General features: G+C 37.4%; 1 protein-coding gene across 9 annotated transcripts in view; it reads right to left on the bottom strand.

Moving 5' to 3' along the window:
- Window positions 1-22,067, bottom strand: part of DPF1 (double PHD fingers 1) — a 1,255,311-nt gene extending 1,233,244 nt beyond the window's left edge. For 5 of the 9 annotated variants that reach the window (XM_044079637.1, XM_044080109.1, XM_044079708.1 and 2 more), the window contains exon 1: window positions 21,335-22,066. In XM_044079637.1, the coding sequence (XP_043935572.1) occupies window positions 21,335-21,366 (32 nt within the window). In that variant the 5' untranslated portion in view covers window positions 21,367-22,066. Of the gene's footprint in view, window positions 1-21,334 lie in introns of all 9 variants that reach the window. The other 4 variants (XM_044079785.1, XM_044080227.1, XR_006365852.1 and 1 more) reach the window with 2 other exon arrangements.
- Window positions 22,068-22,312: the final 245 nt, after the last annotated feature.

Raw genomic sequence — 22,312 nt, 5'->3', positions numbered from 1 at the left:
CCCAGTAAATAAATCCTCATACTCAAAGCAAGTCATATTGCACATTCTGATCAGAGGTATAATGCACATTTACATTAAAACTGATTTTCAATATATCAAGCTTCTGGGACAAATGAAATAATATCATAGGTGCTTCCATTTATACCACCTGGAACTGAATGTTGCATTTTTATTCTTGGATTCAAAAACAAACACTTTTTGACATAAATGCTTTACATTATGACCTGAATAATGAGCAGTTAAGGCATCAATCGTTTCAGATGACTTATTTTTTTAATTCAGCACTTTGAACAGTTTCACAACACTACATTATGCTCTGAAAAAAAACGTTTGTTTTGAGCACTATACCTTGATTATTAAGTCTGAGCTTCTCTGTCTAGAGTTCTGACTGCTCCTCTGATCACAAACTTGTTCTGCAGTCCTGAACACCATTATTTCTGTGTACATTCTAAATGTGTATTGTGCCCCAAAATAAATCATTTTCATTACTGTGCTCCACCAAATGTATTTTCAACTGGAATGCATTTCTTTCATGTTACAGACATCAGCACACAATTTCTAATTTCCAGTTTCTACACATTGACAGTGATCATTTCTTTTTATCAAGGTGATAGCCACACTTCCTGCAGACGTCATCAACATATGTCTCATGTTTTTCCATGCTTCATTTCGATTCATACTTGCATTATGAGACAGTAATACTTTAAATGAATCAATTTTTGTCCATAAGTGTATCAGGTATGAAACTGCAATTATATAAGGGGATCTGACATGCACTGGTAATTGATTCCACAATAATTAAATGGTTTCCCACATTTTTACTGAGTTACCCATGAATGTTTAACAAAGGACCACAATCTTGTACAGATCTTATAGGGTAATATAACTCAAGATGGCATAATTGTAATATTATGGGGTCACTAATAGTTAGAAACAAACCCATATCATGCAAAATCTAGTGATAATGTCTGTATCTCTCCTTTTCCCCTCAATATTTCTGCCCTGCCTAGGTTTTACATTATACTATTATTTAACTCCTTTTATGTCTTTTCACGTTTGACCTTCCCCCTTTCATCTCCATTTTCACATTGTATCTAAACTCTCTTCCTTCATTTTCCGATTCCTTTCTCTACCTGTCTTATACCTCCTCCTTTGTATCCCTTAACTACCTCCTACCTTTACTCTTAATACTACTGACTGTACAAATGTGCACTCTTTTCGTCTACACTGATGCCTTTTAAATAGTGTATATGGCTTTTTACATAGATATCCTTTTTGTGCAAAACTGTAAGTTTGAGTATATTATGATAGTTCATTATTACTGCGTATTATCTTGTGTATAATACTTCTCTGGTTGTATTGTCTCACCTGTTACCTTATTAAAAAAATGTGTTTTTCTGTCGAAGCTTTTCTCCCCAGGCCTCTGATGAAAACAGGTTCATGCCCAGTCAGACTTTCCCAGTAAACAAATGTCAAATAAATAAAATAAATAAAACAAATACAGAAGTACTTTACACCCTTCATTTTCTAGGTAAAGTTACTCTGTAGCTCTTTAGTTCAACTATACGATTATCATTATAGAGATAAAAATAGAGTTATATTCAATAACTGGTCTCGCTAGATTTGAAATAATAAGACAGTCATTTTCCCGAAGAGACTATATGCAGGATTATAGTCAAAAATCAGATTTCTGCCTATATATATGTCCCAAGATCTTTATAATGAAAAAAACAAAAACTAACTAATCCAAGTATCTCATGTGAGAATAGAACACACAGTCTTCCTATGTTCCATTACCAAAGGCAAGTCTGCTACCGGTTGCGCGCCTGCCACTGGATGTTTTATAAGTATACTATACAAGAGCTTTACAATTAGTAACATGTTTCAATTAGTTAGCATTTATAGTAGAACTTTTAATGAAATTAGATGGACCAAAATGCATTTAGCAGTATTAAAAGCTACATTTTTGGGACAACACTGCTAAATTACGTCCAAAACAGCTGATTGTAGATTTTATGCAGTTTAAAATTTGTTAGGCTTGATAGTTTTCAGTAATTACTATATTTAAACAACAAGCATATACATATTTTAAGCTACACAAAGAGAATATTGTGTAAAATAGGACCAAAAGCAGCAACCTGAGGAACTCCATAACTGATAATTTTACCTTAAAAGACAGACCACTTACTGCATCTCTGAATGTTATGCTTTCTAAGCACAATTTTATCCAGTTTACAAAACATTTTCTTTCTATCTTTATTCATTTTTACAGTTGTGTTGTCTCACAAGCAACTTTACATAACTGCATCACTTGAGTGAGTTATTTTAACTGTGATGCAGTACAACACTTGCGATACTCACATCAATTTTATTTAAACGTAAATATGTTTTAACAATCTGCCTCATTTAATCATATGTGCTATTAGAAATGATCATGTGTGCTACTTTGTCTTCAGTCAAGCAGCTTACAACTGATCAGTCTTTGGCTTCATTCTTTAATTCAGTACCATAGCCATCTATATTTTCTGTACAAATGTGTGCCCTTGTGAAGAACAAATAACAGATGCGTCCAAATAAACAAATTCGGCACACCAAACAAATAACAGATATGTGCCAGTCTTCCTCCGTTCACAATAATTGTGAAACTTCTGTCTCATCACAGTAATGGACTTTCTTTTTTTCCTTTGAAAGTTGAATGTATTATAATCTTTCAGGGTATCATGCCCTGCGAAATGCTCAAATGCATCACACTGTACCCTTTCAGACTTCTTGGATATTCTACTTGAAGTTTACAAAAAATTAATTTCTGAATCCACACTTTCCAGCTGTAAGCCAATTTACCTTGTAAGATATGTTATGTGGAAACTGTAACTGCATAATGTCTCAAACAAAAATGAAACTGCTTATTTGCAATTACGTCCAGATGCAATGTATGAATAATGAGATGAAACATGAATTTCACTTCTACCAGCTTCATCATTTTTTTTTTCAGACTATACAACACTGTCTAGGAAGACAGACTCAGTGTGAGGTTAAAGGTGCCAATGTTTTAAACATATGTATATTACACATAGAAGCTAAAACTCTTCCTGTATAATACAAGAAGAAAATATCAAAAATCAGCTAATAACTTGACAGATTGCTTAAAATGAAATAAAACCAGATATAAATCAGGAAATCTTAACACAGCAACCTCAGATGTTTTATTCCTCTTAACTCTGCTTCTAGCAGCCAGCAGATTTCTTATTTTAGTGCTCTAACATTCAATGATGCATCAGTTATCATCATTCCCTGCCCTACACTTTAGAAAAGTTTAGTAAGCAAGACATCACAGGGAGATTGAATGGGAAAGCATCGGCACTATACACTGAAAACAAACAAGTTTAGTAAGAAAGTTCACAGTGCCCTGTACAATACACTGTCTTGGCTTAAACACCTTGCACATACTTCTCAAACTCTTAACACAAGAACTCTGGACAAAGCCTAAAATAATGGGGGGACAAAGGCCTAAAATAGGGACAGATTTTAAATATTGCTCTTGTAAATTTAGAAAGTTGTTAGAATAGCCATATTTTTATTAGCGTGCATTTTCTGAAGATATTAAATTTGAAACTCAAATGTCAATCATTATTTTATGACTTCAATCTCCAGTGATTTGCCAGAAAACAAAAAAAAAAGTATGAGGAACAGAACAAAAATTGAGGCAGAAATCTTGACATTTTGTGAAAGTCTGCACAGTTGAGAGGTATGCTGCCAAATGAGGACAGAAAAAAAGGAGAAACACCATGCTGACAAGAAGCAGTGGATCACAAAGGTGAGGTGATACCTTTTATTAGACCAGTATAAGTTTTACAGTACAACTACCTCAACTTTCAGACTAACATGACATCATCACAGGATCCAAGGGTACTTTAGCCACGTTAATCATGTAAATCTAACTGCTTGGTTACAGCAACACAGCTGCTTACCATGAATTTGGTGACTTACAGGATGGATTAATAATATGAAACAGAATCATGTATGATAACACAAAAAAATCAGACAAAAATCTGATTTTTGAGAGATGCAGGTATAAGACCAGAGTTAGTCCAATAAAGCATATCACATCACCTCCGTGTTTGAGTGTGGCAAAAGATGGATGAATTATAAGTATTTTCATTCCTGAAAGCAATTACCAGGAACAGCACTACACTTCATGCAGTGCTGGTTCTAGAATGGAATATATGATAATATTCATCATACCTCTCAACCTCTTAGTGCAAGAAATCTTGACAAAGCACAACAAAACGGGGTGACATAGGCCCAAAAATAGGGACACATTTTAAATATTGCTCTTATAAGCTTAGAAAGTTGCTAGAGTAACAGGATTTGGTTTAACGTATATTTTCTGAAGGATATGAAGTCTGAAACTCATATGTATTTCATTATTTAGTGACTTCAATCCTCAGATTATCCAAGTAATTTGCCAAAAAACTCAAATTTTATGAACAGACCAAAAATATGAGCAAAAAATCTGGACATTCTATGAAAGTCTGTACAGTTCATAGGTAGGTACTAGGCTATCGACCCTAGGGGCTATACAAGCCTATCCATAATGATTCCTGGCTATTGCTTCCCACAGATATTTACTTTCCTGGACCCCTGTCTAGCAGGGTGACTGATGTGATCCTCGGAGTGAATTTCCTATCTCCCATCCAATCGTCAAGGTTCCCTCTTGAAAAGGGCCATTGAGGTGCTCTGCCTGACATGTATGGGCAGCCTCTTCCAGAGTATGGGAAGTCTCTGGGTCAGGAACCTATCCCTCCAGCACGTTCTATTCATCTTGATGACAAGGTTAAGATCCCTGGAGCATGTGGCTCAGACAGACTGGGATTTCTTTAAGTGTAGCATGTCAAACAACTCTGGGTTTGATATGCAGAGATTGCCTCTGAGTAGGTGATATGCGAAAGAGTATAGCTGGAGTTTCTTTAGATGGTCAGCATAGGGCATCTGCTTTAAGCCTGTGATTCTTTATGTGAGGTATTTCTGCGGCTTTTCTAGTTGTTGCAGATGTCTTGTGAGGTACATACCAAACGGGGCATTGTATTCTATAATGGGTCTAATGAGGGATGAGTACAGAGGGACAATGACCTTCTTTTTTCTGGATGAAAAGCCTTTAGTGATGAGGTGTGCCACGTAGAAGGATTTTCTAACTGTTGTGGCTATGTGGTTATCAAAAATGAGACCACTGTCCACCTGTGTCCCTAGGACTCATCACAATTTCAGTGTTTAGTGTACTGCCACTTATGTGGTAGTTCACAGGTATGTGTTTTTTCCCAAAATGGACAACTATACATTTTTTGGCATTTAGCTTGAGCCCATGTCTCTGGCACCAGGCATCTGTAAGGTCCTTTTGTGGTATATCCACATCATTTGGGGATTCAATAATGGCTTCTACAATCATCGGCAAACTTTGTAAGCCAGAGTCCTTCAGAAAAGTAGATGACAAACAAGAGTGGTCCCAGGACAGAATCCTGCGGTATACCACTTGTCTGGAGCTGGATTTGGAGTCGGCGTGTGTGTTCTGTCAGTAAGCCAGTTTGCAACCCATCAAGTGGCGTAGGGATTAATGTCCAGCTTAGTAAGTTTATCTATGATTCCAGAGTGAGGGATAGTGTCGAATGTCTTGGCGAGGTCCAGGTAGGCTGTGTGAACCACCTTACCCTCATCCACGGCTCTGGAGACTGATTAGAAGTTGGTCAGGTTCAGGAGGCAAAATCGGCCCTTCACGAACTCAAACTTGGTGGAGTCTAGTGTTTGAAGGTTGCCAATGTCTTTGTTTATAAGTTCCATGATAATACGTTCTGTGGCCTTGCAGATCAGACTTGTCAGACTGATGGGATGGTAGTTCCTGGGATCCAAAGTGGATCCCCCTTGTGGAGTGGGATGACTGTAGCTGTGCACCTGAGGTGAGGTTATGATTAAACATGACACATAGGTGAGATGCCAGCTCATTTTGTAGTTCATGCAGTACACAGCCCGGGATGTCTTCTGGTCCCATGGATGCTGTATTCTTGGCTTTGTAGAGTGCAGTTTTTACCTGAGTGGCCGTGATTACCGGAATTTGGCATTCTTTTGATATTGAGATGAGCCCTTTAGGGGGTGAGAGGGGGATGAAGTTGGCACTGAATCTATCTTCCAGGATATTGTCAATATCTTTGGGATTGGTATATCTAGTGCCATTCTGCTGTAGCTCAGAGCATATCTGAGTATTGCCATTTAGATTCTTGACATAGCTATAGAATACCTTGTGGTTGTCTTTGGAATCTTTGGCAATTTTGTTTTTGTAACTAACTTTGGAAGATTTTATGAGGGAGCTCAGCTTTCTACTGTGGCTGGTGAGGGAGTCTTTTGAATCCTGGGTTCTTCCTCTTTTCTGCAACAGTTTCTTCCTTCTGTTGTACAGCTTATTTATGGAAGGGACCACCAGATTAGCTTCCTTTTTTAGAGGACAGCGTCTTGGTTCTATTTGGGATGGCTCAGTCCATGCATGAGTGAATGCGCTCATACAGCACCTTAGTGTGGGATTCAGCAGTTGAACTTCCAGTTCCCATCTGCAAGCATGTCATGAAGTTTGTTACTTCTGACTTGAGAGGCATGAAGTTGGCTTTGGGGAAGTTTTTTTACACAGGTTTCCTTAAAGGGGGGGTGGGGATGGGATGTGGATGTCAAGGGTGATTAGCTTATGGTCTGATCTGACCAACAAAGGGGGTGACCACTGGTGTGGAGCATCGATTTCCCATGATGGTAATGACCAGGTCTAGAATATTGGTACCCCAGGTGGGACAAAGAATTAGTTGCTCTAGGGCATTGGAATTTATGAATTCCAAGAACAGTTGAGCAAAGGTGTTGTTATAGGAGTAGTTTTCCCAGTTAATGGCAGGGTAGTTGAAATCACCCAGTATTAGGGTGTTTGATTGTATCTTAATATTTTCCAGTATCTTTAGAAAGATGTAGTGAGGATCTTGGGGCATGGTGAGGGATCTGTAGCAAGCTACACTTTGTATTGCAGTCTTACCTAGTGTTAGTTGCACCTGGAGAATTTCAGATGCATTGTGTTGGGCAACCAGCCTGGAGGTATGAATATCCTTGGTGAATATGGAAACTCCTCCACCTTTAGTGTTTTGGTCCTGGTTTGGTGGCCGAAAAGTGTGGTATGAGTTGTAGCCTGGTACTGCATGGGTGCTCTCTGGAGCTTTGAACCAGGTCTCAGTTACTGCACAGATGTCAATGTTCTCCATTTTTAGGAGAGCCTCAAGAGAGTGCATCTTGAGGTTTAGACTTCTAGCACTGAGAAGCATTACCTTCAGATTTTACTTGCTTTTTACCTGTTACGGTGGTAGTTATGTCCTTTGAACACTATAGGGGTGGCAAGAGCCTTAGCCAGTAACCTGAATCCCAGGGGCAAGAGGTGCAAACCATCTCTTGCAAAGCATCATGGTTTGTCGATCATGTCGTCCCAGGCAGATAGACAGATACTGGATCCCCTCTGAATGACACCAGAAGCTTAGCCAATTATTGAAGCCAATCATTTTGTCCTTATACTGCGGTATCATTCTGGGCAATGGCAGGATGCTACTCAGGGCTAGGGTCATACCTGCCTGGGCTACATGATCTGAGAGCTCTTCCATGTCTCTTTTCATGTAGTCCAGGGAGGTACGTCTCAAGTCATTAACTCCAACATGGACAATGACAGAGTCATATTTGTACCTTTTGTGGAGTGACTTGAGTGCATGCATTATATGGTGGATCCTTGCACCTGACAGGCAACTAACTAATTTTCTCCTTGTTCAGCCTGGTGAGTGGGACATCAGTGTGCCTGACTGTAGTCTTATCTATGACTAAAGTGTTGAGTACGTTGTCTTGCCTTAGGGGCTGCTGTTGGGTGGCACACTGGTGTTGTGAGCTATGTGATGCTTTGGTTGTGTTTGGGGATGGTGTTTGTTTGCATTTCAGCTTCAGTGGTCCTTGTTGCTTGGGCAGGTTAATGTTAAGAGCCACCGCATATGTGGGTTTTGTGTTGCTACATTTTTTGGTGGTGTGGGTTTTGAAGGACTATGTGTTGTTTGACGTATTGTGTGGGTGTTATTCTTCTCCTCTTAACTGTCTAGCACAATCTTTGGTGGAGAGAGCTTTGCTTCCAGTTTGGCTATGTAATTGCATCTCTCGCAGGTTGTAGTGTTTGGTGGTAGGAGGAGAGGGTTGTCTGTGTACATGAGGCAATTGCTACATTGCCCAAGTATGCCCAGATTCACCAGGTGGAAATTAGCAAACAAGATAGAATTCTTTTTTTTTCTCCTACACAAAAAGTGCTGCATTGTCATTTAATCCATGCAAATATATGAGTTAAGTGCATAAGCATGTATGTTAGATTGCAATCAATGTCTGGCAAGATGCTGCTAGGACCATTGCAACCAGGAGATGACTTTCACAGGATATAAATGCAAGCATGTATGAACACACACACACACAATTCATAAATGATGAATGCAATCCAGGGAAAGCCATCTAAGTGAAACAGCATGCTCTTAGCTAGTAAATTGTAACCTCACTACCTCAGTCAAAACTGAATATACTTACCGCTCACTTTGTCATGATTAGCTTTAACACTGCAAATGAGTGGCCACAGTGGTGCAGTGATTAGCATTGCCACCTCACAGCAAGAGGTTCTCCGGTTCGATCCCTGGCTGGGGTGCCTTCTGTGCGGAGTCTGCATGTCCTCCCTGTGGTCGCGTGGGTTTCATCCGGGTGCTCCGGTTTCCTCCCACATCCCAAAGACATGCAGTAGGTGGATTGGACACTCTAAAATTGGCCCTAGGTGTGTGTGTGTGTGTGTGTGTGTGTGTGTCTGTGTGTGTGTGCCTTCTGTGGAAGGTTGGGCGCCAGGCTGGAACTCGACACTGTAAAACTCCACTGCCAATCATGAGCGGACAAGGTGATCCGCTGCGTTGACCCCTAACCGGGAAAAGCTGAAAGAAGAAGAAGCTTTAACACTGTAATGCTGCAACTATCAAATTATTCTCTGCTCTAAGCAGGCAATAATTCCTGATAAGATGGGCATTACAGGGAAGTAACAGACCACCCAGGAATGTACTTATTCCTGGAAGGTCCATGGTTTCTCTGCAGTAACCACCTTGGAAGGCATTATTACACTTTAGGCTATCTGTTAAATTGTTTTGCATTTTATTATTGATTTGCATTTTGTTTATATTTTTAAAGAAAAACAGCTTTCCAGCCCAATGTTTAAAAATTGATGTTAGATATGTAATTGTTAGAGGAAATTTACATTAATGGCTGAACACAATTCAAATAGTGTATCCAGCATATGTGCACACTCGTGTGCATCTCCAGGTACACAAAAACTCAAACAGGCTCACACACTCACACTCACACAACTATTCTTTATCTTATTTTTTGGAGCCTAGCGGGTGAGATAGAGAGGAAAATGGCAGCTTGAGGTACTGTTCATAGTTGCAGTGTATGGCTTCAGTGCCAAAGCTAGACAATCTTGTTTTTCACCAAACTATCTTGGTGCATTATTTCCTTTCTCTCTCTCTGGAATACAGAGTGACCAATCTGCATTTCTTATTTTGTAAGTCTGTTTGCTATACAGTAATAACACATTCTAAGAAAATTACTAGTTAACCCAGCATTGAGTCTCTCCTATGACAATACAGAATATGCGAAGAATTTCGGCTTGATTCACAATAGTTCAAGCCTAACTACATCCTGTTCCCTGTCACATCATTTGTGATGCCAAACTCTTTAAGTCCTACTTCACCAATGTTTCCTTCTGTTACTACTTCAGTCCATTTGCTTACTCTACCAAAAGTTAACCCACAGAAGCAATAGCACCTTTCCTGAGTACACACCTGTTTAGATGGGTCACCTTTAAAATCTCGAACTCGCGTTTGCCCGAAACGGAATCCGACGGGACGAGAATACCGAAAACGCAGATGACCGAAAAGGTGAGAACCCGACGGACTCGGTAAGTGTGCGATCGAGTGAGGGATTTAGTGTTAGGGAGCGGACAGGTAAGTGTGTGATAGTGAGGGACTGTGGGTTAGGGGTGGGTTAAGTGAGTTAGGGTTAGGGTGCAGGTAGGGTGTGTGTGCGATGGTGAGGGACTGTGGGTTAGGGGTGGGTTAAGTGAGTTAGGGTTAGGGTGCAGGTAGGGTGTGTGTGCGATGGTGAGGGACTGTGGGTTAGGGGTGGGTTAAGTGAGTTAGGGTTAGGGTGCAGGTAGGGTGTGTGTGCGATGGCGAGGACTGTGGGTTAGGGGTGGGTTAAGTGAGTTAGGGTTAGGGTGCAGGTAGGGTGTGTGTGCGATAGCGAGGGACTGTGGGTTTAGGGGTGGGTAAGTGAGTTAGGGTTAGGGTGCAGGTAGGGTAAGTGTGCGGTAGTGTCGGACCTTAGGGTTAGGGTTTGGGTTAGGGATAGTGCATATGTTATGTAGTGTACTGTGTTGTTTACGTGTAGTGTGTTGGTGTAATGGTTTTCGGTGTTTTGCGTTGTCGGCGTTTTATGTTGTCTGTCTTTTCGTTTTGGTCATTAGTGTGTCGGGCAAACGCGGTTTCGAGGTTTTAAAGGTGATCCGTTTAGACACGTACAGTTCCAATCTGTAAAAGTACACATGTGACAAAGGGAAATACTGCCAGCCCAAACAGCTGGAATTTTGTAAATAATTACATGTCATTTGTGAATAGTAACATGATTTATATAGAAGTGTGACAGAAGGAGATACTGCCAGCACAGCTATCTGGAATTTTGTAAATAATCATATGTCATTTGTGACTATCAACATGATTCATATGCTTGTCTTACAAATGTATTATAAATATGTTATGTGTAAATTAAACTGCTTGTACAGAAGTGCGTTGAACAAGGTTTGTACAGTACTGAGCCTAGATGTGTGACCTCAGCATACCCTGCTGGATTAGAACAGAAATGTATATAAACTATTGTACATGTGTAAATGTATATGTTTTAACGGGTCTATATCATGAAATTGAACTTCCAAAATATTGAACACCATAAGTTCGAACTTGGAAGATCGAATTCGGATAACATCGAAACTTCAAAACAGTGAATTTTTTCCCAGGGAAAACATTTGCTGTTCCGAAAAACACACACACACACACACACACACACACACACACACACACACACACACACACACACACACACACACACACACACACACACACACACAAACACAATCACACCAAACACCTTCAAAACCTACACTAAACCTAACATACACCACTATCTATGCACTATCCTTAACCCAGCCCTAACCCTAAAGTCTGTCACTACCGCACACTTACCTGACCTGCGCCTTAACTGTAAAGTTAGTCACTATCGCACACTTACCTGACCTGTGCCTTAACCCTAAAGTCCATCACTATCACACACTTGCCTGACCCACGCCCTAACCCTAAAGTCAGTCACTACCCGTTCGTACATTTACCTTGACCCGGTCCAAAAAAGCCAAAGCCGCAGAAACAGCCAACCAAATTCTTTCCCTGGGAAAGAATTCGGGTTTCCGCGGCTTCGACATTCTCACCTTTCGAGCTACCAAGTTTTGCCTTCCGGTATTCGGCATTCTTCACGTTCAATTTCCCGATAGGAACCCGTTTTAACACTGGGAACTAGAACATAGAGGGTTAACTTGCAAAACGTAAAGAAAATAGTTGAAATTAAATTGTTTTGTGATTGTGCTATAAAGGATAGCTTCAATGCAGCAAGGAGACAGGATGTCTGGAACTACGGTGCCTTCTGCATTGTTTTGTAAGGGTTTTATTATTTTATGCCTTTCAGCAGTTGCAAAGATCTGACATATATGTATTTTTGACAGGGAGATGCTAAATTGCTGGCAGTTTCTGGCAATGGGGGGTTTCACCTGGGATAGTCAGATGACAAAAGTGATGTCATCCTCAAAGTATCCCAGCAGCAATATCTGAGATATTAATTTAAGAACTCTCTGAGAAAGAGAGAAAGAGCAAGAGAGAGCATTTTGTATTTTGTCTTTGACCTAACAAGAACATACACTCACCACCTCTGCACTTGCCTTGCTGTAAGTAAGTTAACTAGGGTACACTAATTGTTTTAGCTATAGTTAGGAATATAGTAAAAATTAGTTTATATGTTTTCTGTATTTATTTGATTGCCCTGCAATGTTATTTTAAATATTACCTGTGGTTTTGAACTCTGAAGTGTCTGTGAATACATATCTAGTATTGTCTTGTTCTTTTACCTTTTACTTGTGAGACATATTTAAGTTTTGGAAGTACCTGCATATTTATTTGGTGACATTGTGAGGGCCATTCCTAATAGCCTGGCGTCAACATTATAAGCAAAATACATGTTTTAAGACATTTTAAAATGAACAATGTATATAAAATAAGAAAGCCTATCTATCGCCAAAATTCAGGGGCATGGATAAAAAAACAATATTCCTGGATTAAAATGTTAAAATGTCTTAAAACATGTATTTTGCTTATAATGTTGACACGCAATATATATTTTTTGTTTGGTACATTATTAGTAATTTATTATTAACAATACGAAAGATGGATGCAAGTCTTAAAAAGCCAAAAATCAAGAACAGGACTTGCACGAGTGTCCAAATGAAGGTCAAAAACCAAGCTCTTTATGTAACACAAGCACTTTATTACATAATGTAATGTAAATGTAAACGTAAACAAGTCCTGTTCTTGGTTTTTAATTTATTATTAAGTTAGTGGAAGATTAAATATATGTAGGTTTCACATGCCACAAATTTATATATATATATATATATATATATATATATATATATATATATATATATTTTTTTTTTTTTTTAATATATATTGTATATTTTAACATATAGTTATTTTAATATATATATATTCCGTTATTTCAGTAATCTGTAATATTCTGGAGATACAATTCAAGAATATGAGATTGGTTAGGAATTTTTTATTTTTATAATAATGCTGTAGGCATTATTATTTTACTATAGTGTAGGACTGTTTTGTGCTTAGGTTTTACATGATGTTGCTTGAGTGGCTGTATATATGTTTTCTTATACCCATTGGTGCTTTAAATGATGTAGAATTAAATTAATTAATAGTTGATTGACAATGAGGTAAATCTGTTAAGATTAATTTATATAAGAAGGAAGCTTTACTGTGTAATTTTTTTGTCTGATGAAGGTTGGGTATTGGCTCAACCAAAAGTGCTTACAATAAACTGTTTTTGTTTTATGAAGTGGTTCATGCCTTGTTGCAGGTAGCCGTTTTTCAGTTTTTAATTTTACGTTTTTTACATAGTTTAAGATGTCAAGTGAAAATGGAGTGTCTGCACAGCATAATAGAGCCACTTCACAGCTTTTGTTTACTCAAGAGGAGAATTCCGACATAAGTGCCACTCAAAACTCTTCAGAGGCGAATGCCCTGGGAAATTTAACCATGTTAGTTAACCTTCTGCTCGGACGAGTCGAAGCCCTATCGCAGAAGGTGGAACTAGACAGAAGGCGGAACTTAGGACAACATGAACCTAATGTAGGAAGAGACGCAGTTAACGGCATAACTCCCACTGGAGCCATAGGGTTGCAACAATCGCAGCCGGATGCTAATGGCGCTCCTTTTGTATCAACACAAGTGAACGCAAATAGGGAAGGAGTTGTTGAGCGACCAAGCAGTAATGTGCAACAAGTACATGTAAATAATAATGCCACAATTCCATCAATGGCTAATTTTTTGAACAATAAGAATTTTTTTTGCTACTAATTCAAACCTGGAGTGTGCGGATATGAACGCCGAGGACCGGGTGAGTACCTTTTCTGAAAGACTTAACTCTTTTAATAGCAAGCTCTTTAAATGTAAAAAATTGCAATTGGAGGTTGCATATCTCCAAGAGTGTATCACTAAGAAGGTGATACCGAAAGGGTTACGCCAATGGCGTTACCCTGTTGGACTTGTAGAGAATTCTACATTCCATCAAGAGCTTCTTGCTTTATTTGATCGGCAAGGGTTTGACTTTTTACTTGCTTTAATCAATCATTACACTGTTGAAATTGTGAGCTTGAAAGAGGAGTTGGAGGTGCTCGAACACAGTATTTGTGTGGACACGGAATTTATAAGATACAAATATGACTATGCAAGAATTTTCACCAGTATTGAGGCCACTATAAGTAAACTGCTTATAAATAAAAAAAGAAAGATGGATAGGGACTTAAAGGACTATGCTAATAAGAAAGTTTACCCCCCTCCACCCATGGTTCCTTACAATTTACTAAGCAATCAAGTTGATAACAATAGAGTGGCCCAAAGTAATACCATTGAGGACACTAGTGATTCGGAACCCTCACAAGTGTGAAGGAGTGAGCGAATTAGGAATAGCACTAATAGTATGAATGGGCAAGGAGAAAATCAACCACAAATGGAGGGTCCAAATAATATGGAGGGTAACCAGGGTTTTCAGAGGGCAGGAAACAGGAGGAACAACCACCACCAGACAAACAGCAAGAATCAAGCACAGAGGAGAAATCAAAGGAATCAACGGAGGAGGTGACAGAACAAATATTTGATGGTCCAAGAGTTCTTACGAGTCAACAAGTGGACTTTAAAATATATAACTATACTGTCCTGACTATTGACCAACCATTGATTGAGTTTTTCTCCAAAGGTTTGTCATTTGTGCCTAATAAAACGGCAGATTTGATGAAAACAATAATTAATCTAAAGCTATTTATATGCAAGTTGAATTTAACTTATAGCATGGGTAATAGTTCCACACTTCTTAATACACTGAGGGTATCTAGTGTTTTTAATCCACCATTACATGGTGTATTAAATGTGTTTGAAAGGATGTGCGAAATTGATCTGAGGTCAAGGCTGGACTCTCCTATACATCCTAGGACTGCAAATTTAAACATTTCTAAAAATGAACTAGACGTCATCTCCCTTCTTAACCAATGTAAGGTTAGGGTTATGAAACCAGACAAGGGAGGAGGTCTGGTATTCACGGATGAATATCAATATGAAAATAAAATGTTTTACTATTTGCAGTCTGACGCATACACAACTGCCAGTTTAAATGAGGTCAACTTGGCATATAAAAGAATTAGGGGGGTTTTGGATGATTTATTCTTGGAGGGTAGCATAGATATTGATACCTTTCAGTATCTAACCATGCCAGCCCCAAGAATTCCAGCCATTTTTGGTTCTCAAAAATTGCATAAAAGTTTGGTAGACCCACCCTTTAGGTCGATTGTGGATGGAAGAGGGTCTATCACTTATGCCTGTGCCAAGTACGTGGATAACATACTTAAACCATTTATCCAGGATGAGCCACAGGTATGCAAAGATTCCTGGAGTTTTTTGGAGAATATGAATCACGTGGAGTATAATGAACAATACATTTTCTTAGTTATAGATGTTAAAGATTTATATACTGTCATTCCCAAACATTTAGGAATAGAATGGACCAGGAATTTTATGTTATATAAAAAAGCAGATAATACAAGTATTAATCTTGTAGAAACCCTTTTGGATTTGATTTTATCCAATAATTTTCTGGTATTTAAGGGACAGTTTTTTCTCCAAAAAACAGGAATAGCCATGGGGTCCCCGTGAGGAGGCAGTTTTGCCAATAGCGTAATGGCATATCGGGAACGTAATTTATTGTTTAACAACAATACGTATCAAGAGCATGTAGCATGGTACACTAGGTACCAAGATGATGTGTCTGATATGGAAAGGACACATTGATCAGATCCCTAGGTTTATAGCCAGCATCACTGCCATGACCGATTTTCTTGAATTTACATACACCATTGGAATAGAAGAAATTAATTATCTTAATGTCAGGAAAAGTAAGGACAGAGGCAATAATAGATTTAAATCCACAATATACAGGAACCCTACACATTCTAACACCTTTTTGGATTATACCAGTAGCCACCCGTATCATCAGGAAATGGCGGTGGTAAAAAGGCAGTTCGTAAGGGCTGCAAGGATGATTTCCGACCAGCAAGATTTTACAAATGAATGCAGTATGATGAAAACTATGTTCCTTAATAGAGGATACCCTGAAACATTACTAACAGATACTATCAAAGAAGTTATTAAAAGGGATTCAGGGTATTTTAAGCCCCTTCTAAGTGGCGGAATCATGAATAGGGTGGACGCAGGGTCTTCTGATTCCAACAGTAATTCCAATAATGGAATTAATAAGTCTCTTAGTCTTAATTTTTTTTTCCACATATAGTATTGACTACAAAATCATTAAAGAAATTATTATCAAGAATTGGGGTATAATATTAGAAGATCAAGCTTTATGTAAGATGATAGGTCTTAAACCTAGGTTTACTTATAGGAGAGGCCTTAATCTTAAAAATCTGGTGGAGAAGAGTAGGAAAAATGCTAAAGTGGTTGGCATGAGTAAATGTGGAATGTGTCCACAGTGTAGATACATTCTGTCTTGAGACAAAGTTAAAATTAACGGAAAGGTATATTATTTAAAAGATAAATACAATTGTGAAACTAAAGCGGTGGTTTATGCAGCAATATGCGAGAGGTGTCCCTCCTTCTATATAAGTAAAACTGAAAGAAAATTAAGAAAAAGTATTTATGAGCATCACTACACTATAGGTAGGGGGGGACACCACTAACGCACTGGCCAAATACACTTTGGACTTTCCAGATCATACTTTTACTTTTGTTATTCTTCAGCAAGTTCAAAATGATGTGAGGGGAGGTCCATGGCAGTTATATTTAGCGGAACAAGAAGTTCTATGGCAAAGTAGAACATCAGCCTATGTTCCTCCGGGTTTGAATGAATATGCTACTGTAAAATGCATACTGAAATTGAAAGCCTTGCGTAAATAATAATAGTTATATAAATAGTATGCACATATAAAAAAGTTGTGATTTAATTCTGAAAATGTTAGACATAGAGTTTAATATGTATGCACATATGGGTTTTTGTTTAGATAGGCATTTTGCTTTCCAGGCAATGCTCAATGACTTGAATATTGTTTTTTTATCCATGCCCCTGAATTTTGGAGATATATAGGCTTTCTTATTTTATTCTATTTACATTGCTCATTTTAAAATGTCTTAAAACATGTATTTTGCTTATAATGTTGACATGCAACATACATTTTTTGTTTGGTACATTATTAGATTGATGTTTATTTATTGTAATTTATTATTAAGTTAGTGGAAGGTTAAATATATTTAGGTTACACATTCCACAAATTCATATATATATTTTTTTTTTATATATACTGTATATTTTAACATATAGTTATTTTAATATATATATATTCCGTTATTTCAGTAATCTGTAATATTCTGGAGATACAATTCAAGAATATGAGATCAGTTAGGAATTTTTGATTTTTATAATAATGCTGTAGGCATTGTTATTTACTATAGTGTAGGACTGTTTTGTGCTTAGGTTTTACATGATGTTGATTGAGTGGCTGTATATACGTTTTTTTATACCCATTGGTGCTTTAAATGATGCAGAATTAAATTGATTAATAGTTGATTGCCAATGAGGTAAATCTGTTAAGATTAATTTATATAAGAAGGAAGCTTTAATGTGTTATTTTGTCTGATGAAGGTTGGGTATTGGCTCAACCGAAAGCGCTTACAATAAACTGTTTTTGTTTTATGAAGTGCTTCGTGCCTTGTTGCAAGTAGCCATTTTTCACTTTTGTTTGTTTTTCAGTCTTTAATTTTACGTTTTTTATAAAGTGAAACTCTCAGTATTACACTTCTATATCTCCAGTATACTTAAATCACAATGTATGCAGGTCAAATACTCCTCTAGTGTGTGATTTTACAGAAGGACTGTTTTTTTATCAACTGGCTCAAGTATCACCTAAAAACTGCCATTCGCTGCTTTCTTCCCTCATCTAGTATTTACCATGTATACACCTAATGCACATATATTCATAAACCTCATATGAACTGATATTCTTATCCCTACAATTTGTATGTTTCATTCACTGTGTATTAGTATACATTACAGTTAATTGTGTTTCTTTACATTATAATTAGTCAATCCTATTGCTATTTCTTAGTTCTATGTATGCCTTCAGTATGGGTAATAGCTTAAGAGAGTCTTCCAACCAATCTTTCTACTCAGTTAATACAAAGTAAATGAATAAACATAATACAGACAAACCTTTTCTCACCCTCTAGCTAGGACTGCCATTGCCCGTACCCATCTGCTTTCAGCTCTACTCTATGCCTCACCAATACTCATGAACTTGAACAAAACTGATCTCAGCAAACTCTCTGGCTGCTTCAATCAAATTGCCAGGTTTGCCACTGGAGCTCCCTACAGGACACACCATTGTCAAAACCTAAACATCTTAGGATGGCTAGAACTCCCCAGGCTAATTCAATATAATCAACTTACTGTAGCCTTCAAGGTTATTAACCATCCAGAAAAAAAACCCTCCCTTAAAAACATTATCCATCCCTACAAAAACGTTAGGCCACTTCGTTCCACTACAAAACTTTTGGTTCAATCTGTTAAAGCTAACAACCTATCTGGAGAATCTTTGTTTGCAAATTCAGCAGGCAAAACTTGGAATTCACTCCCATCTGACCTTATTCTGAACCCCTCCCTTAATCAGTTAAAAAAAAACTAACCCAGTATTTTAAAACTCACTAGTTATGTCCTTGCTCTAACCCTGACTAAAGACTCATCTACTTCCATATCCCTGCAATGTTTTATTCACAGCGACTTACCTCTTACACTAAAAAGTCTGAAAATAGAAACTGTAACATCTTTGCAGATACTCTGTATATAGCTGCACCTATAGGTTTGATAAGAGAAAATTTAACATATTTGTATATATTTCTGAATATAAACTGTATTCTTCATAGGCTTGAAATGTGAGACTAACTTGTATGTTAACAAAATATGTTTGTGCATATACTGTAACTTGCTTGTCTTTATCTGTTTGTAAGTTTGGAGCTTTTCTCCCTGGGCCTCTGCTGAAAATGGACATGTATCCAGTCAGACTATCCCGGTCAACAAATGTAAAATAAATAAATAATAAAATAATTATGGTGCAGAACAAAGAAAAATATAGTGGAGCTTACATCATTGGCATAGGCCAAAAAAATAATAATAAACAAACAGTTACCACTCTGGTGGAGTCTTGAAGATGTGGAAGATGAAAACACATACTGAAATTATTTAATAAGAGTTGTCCCCCTCTGGCATCTTTTGAGCATTTTTATTTTTTTAATAATATAGATCACAAAAAAGGATTTCAAGATAAGCACTGCAGTAATAAAAACAAGCAAATCCAGAAAGAATCTAGCATTGTAATCTTTATTTATTACCACAGTTTTCATTCCAGCTTTTCAGTGCATACGAAGAAGGATTTGATCTGCTGAAAAGATCAGAGATACTGCACAGAACAAGTAGACGTATTACATCATCTGAACTGTGACAGAAGCCTACACTGTTGTCTTTACTTAGCCCCTGATAAGGTTTTCCCTCCCACAAAATTCCATCTTCTACTCACTACCTTCTACATCTATCTCATCTCACTGGAACTTTTTCTCTGTATCACCCAACAAATATACACACTAGTCATCTTTCATTGTCTAATCTCTGCTTTCTACTCTTATCTTCCACACCTTCTCTCGCTATTATTTCGCCTACCCATAAATGCAAAATTTTAATTTGACATTTTAGACCCCACTGTATATACCAGTTTGTATTGTATTAATATTTAATGACTGTAGTTTACTGATTGCAGAATTTCTTTAGTATAGCTGTCTTTCAGTTACTGCATGCCCATACTGTAAATTTACATTTTCTTTGTTATATAAAATTGCCTACTTTGTAACTGGAACTTCTCTACCTGGGCCTCTTCTGAAAAAAGAGCCACTGCAACCCAGTCAAACTACTTTGGTCAACAAAAGCAATAAATAAATACAAAGATTTCCTCTGCATTCATTACGCTACAGGTTCATAGAAGAGAGTTAAAACGTATTTACTATTCAAAGATGAATGAATTGCAGGTAGAATATGGAATAGGTATCATATCTAGTGACAGAAAAAGCAGGAAACCTGACTTACTGCTTAAACAATAAACACTACTAGGTTATAAATAGGTTGATAGATTAGTAATAGGCTAACTGCCCTTGCAAGTTATTTTAAGCCTAGCCAACTATCCTTTGTGAGACTGAAACCTTGCACCTTGTGTTTATAAGGCAAACACCTTGACCATCAGAGCAACTTGCCATCTCCAGAGATTAGTAAGGTTATGGAACAGACTCAAAAGGTGTGTATACAGTTTAAAAAATGGATCATATTATGAGAATTTATAAATGCATAACTACATAGTTATTGTGTCCTAGAAGACTCTCTTTTTGAGTTTGGAGGCTAAGCACAAACCGTAGACTACCTCACAAAAAAATCTAAAAGAAAGAATATGAAGAGTTATTTCACAGATTTCAACAATATTTTAACACTGATACAGCTTCTAGCAGTAAGCATTTATACCATACAATACACAACACTTTGCAGTATTTCAGTTAGCAAAAATCTTAGGGAAACCATTTTATTTGCCTCTACTTTTTCTGTCTCTCACACATAATATGTATGTGTAGGTGTGCAATATACATTTAAAACCCACATTTGTAGGCAACTATAAAGGAATACACGTGTGTATTTGTATATATATTATATGTATGTATATGTATGTGTATATATATATATATATATATATATATATATATATATATATATATATATATATATATTTGTACGTGTGTATTTTATCTAAGTAATTGCATACCTAACACACACACTGTGTATTAAAATGTTGCTGAACTGGAGTCTGCAAAATATATTGAAAGTGTTTGTTAAAATGATCATAACTAAAAACATCCAAAATTTAGAGGACTAGAATGTGCATTAATAGCATTCCCCTTATGAACAAAATAGTATGCATCTATAAAAAAGTTAAAATGCGGACTTAATGAAAATGGTAAAATGCAGACAAGAGACTTCGTAATATCAGACAACAAACCCACTTACACCAAATGCACATTTGCTGAGATTAAAATATAGCAGCGATGAAAGATAATTCCTGCATTTTTGCCACTATAGTTCCAAGATAAAAAAGGCGAGGGAGGAGAATGGTACATAGCACTGGCACCTGCATATGATCAAGAATGCCAAACCGGACGCTTTAATATCTGGTTATTACAATATGAAAAATGGAAACAGAAAATGCTAAAAAGGTTAAATTTAATTTACTTACGATTTGAGAGGGTTCTGGATGGCTGTGCCCATTCTAATATTGTACAATACACTGCAGGTCCTGGGTTTTTACATCTGGTATTAAGGTATTGTAAAAATTCATTCATTTTCTGGACTGCGGCTGGACCGTTCGTCCAATCACGATTGGAGATACAGCGTACCCTTTTAAGGCGTCTTGGAAGTTGTAGTTTAAGGCATTTCGAGCATTTGGAGAACAAAGAAAGCTTTGACTGGGGCACCCACAATGCGCCTGCCCTTGACTGAACAAGGGTCCACCTCCTTTTTTTAGCTGATTGGCCTGGCATCAAACTGTAAAGTCGAGTGTAGACAATTATTAGTGGTGTCAGAGCTTCACGGGTTTACACTATTTTCCCCAGTGGGTACAGACTTGTTGCTTTCTTAGTGAACCAGGTCTGTCGTTGTTTTGTACAACATTAATGGGTGAAGGAAGGCAGGCTGGTTCCGTTACGGAATGCACCAGCTCACTGGAAAGAAAAAGTGAAGTAAAAGCATCCTAAAATATACGAAAATCAGAAAGATGCAGCTCATATGTACCAGATTCTGCCGAATGTCTTTCATTTTGCCTCACGAGAGTTTAAGTGAATCACGCCGTAATTAACACCTATGTGTTGTGGAATGTTATACCGTCAGCAGCCTACGCACAGCTTGCATTCCAGAGCATCTTCTGAAAAATTAACTGAAAAAGAATAAGATAACCAAATGTAAATATCTGGTGAACAAGAAAAGATACTAAAACTATTACAATGTTATCAGTAAGAAGTGTTGTATACCGTGATAATAGTAAGTTTATTCACAGTCTTTCCATAAATACTATATTTTAATGCACACAAGCTCAAAATATATTTTGTTGCTAAAGTTTCACAAACAGATTGTCATATCTTGGAAACAGCACAACCTAGACATGTATTGTTGGAACATTTCTTAACCAGAGATAAGCTTTCACATGACAACAAGAAAT

The sequence above is a fragment of the Protopterus annectens genome, chromosome 1.part0 (assembly GCF_019279795.1).
Source record: "Protopterus annectens isolate FY-2018-M chromosome 1.part0, PAN1.0, whole genome shotgun sequence".
In the NCBI taxonomy this organism is placed as follows: Eukaryota; Metazoa; Chordata; order Ceratodontiformes; family Protopteridae; genus Protopterus; species Protopterus annectens.
Note: the sequence above shows the minus strand (reverse complement) of the source record. Positions and strands in the feature narration are given on the sequence as shown.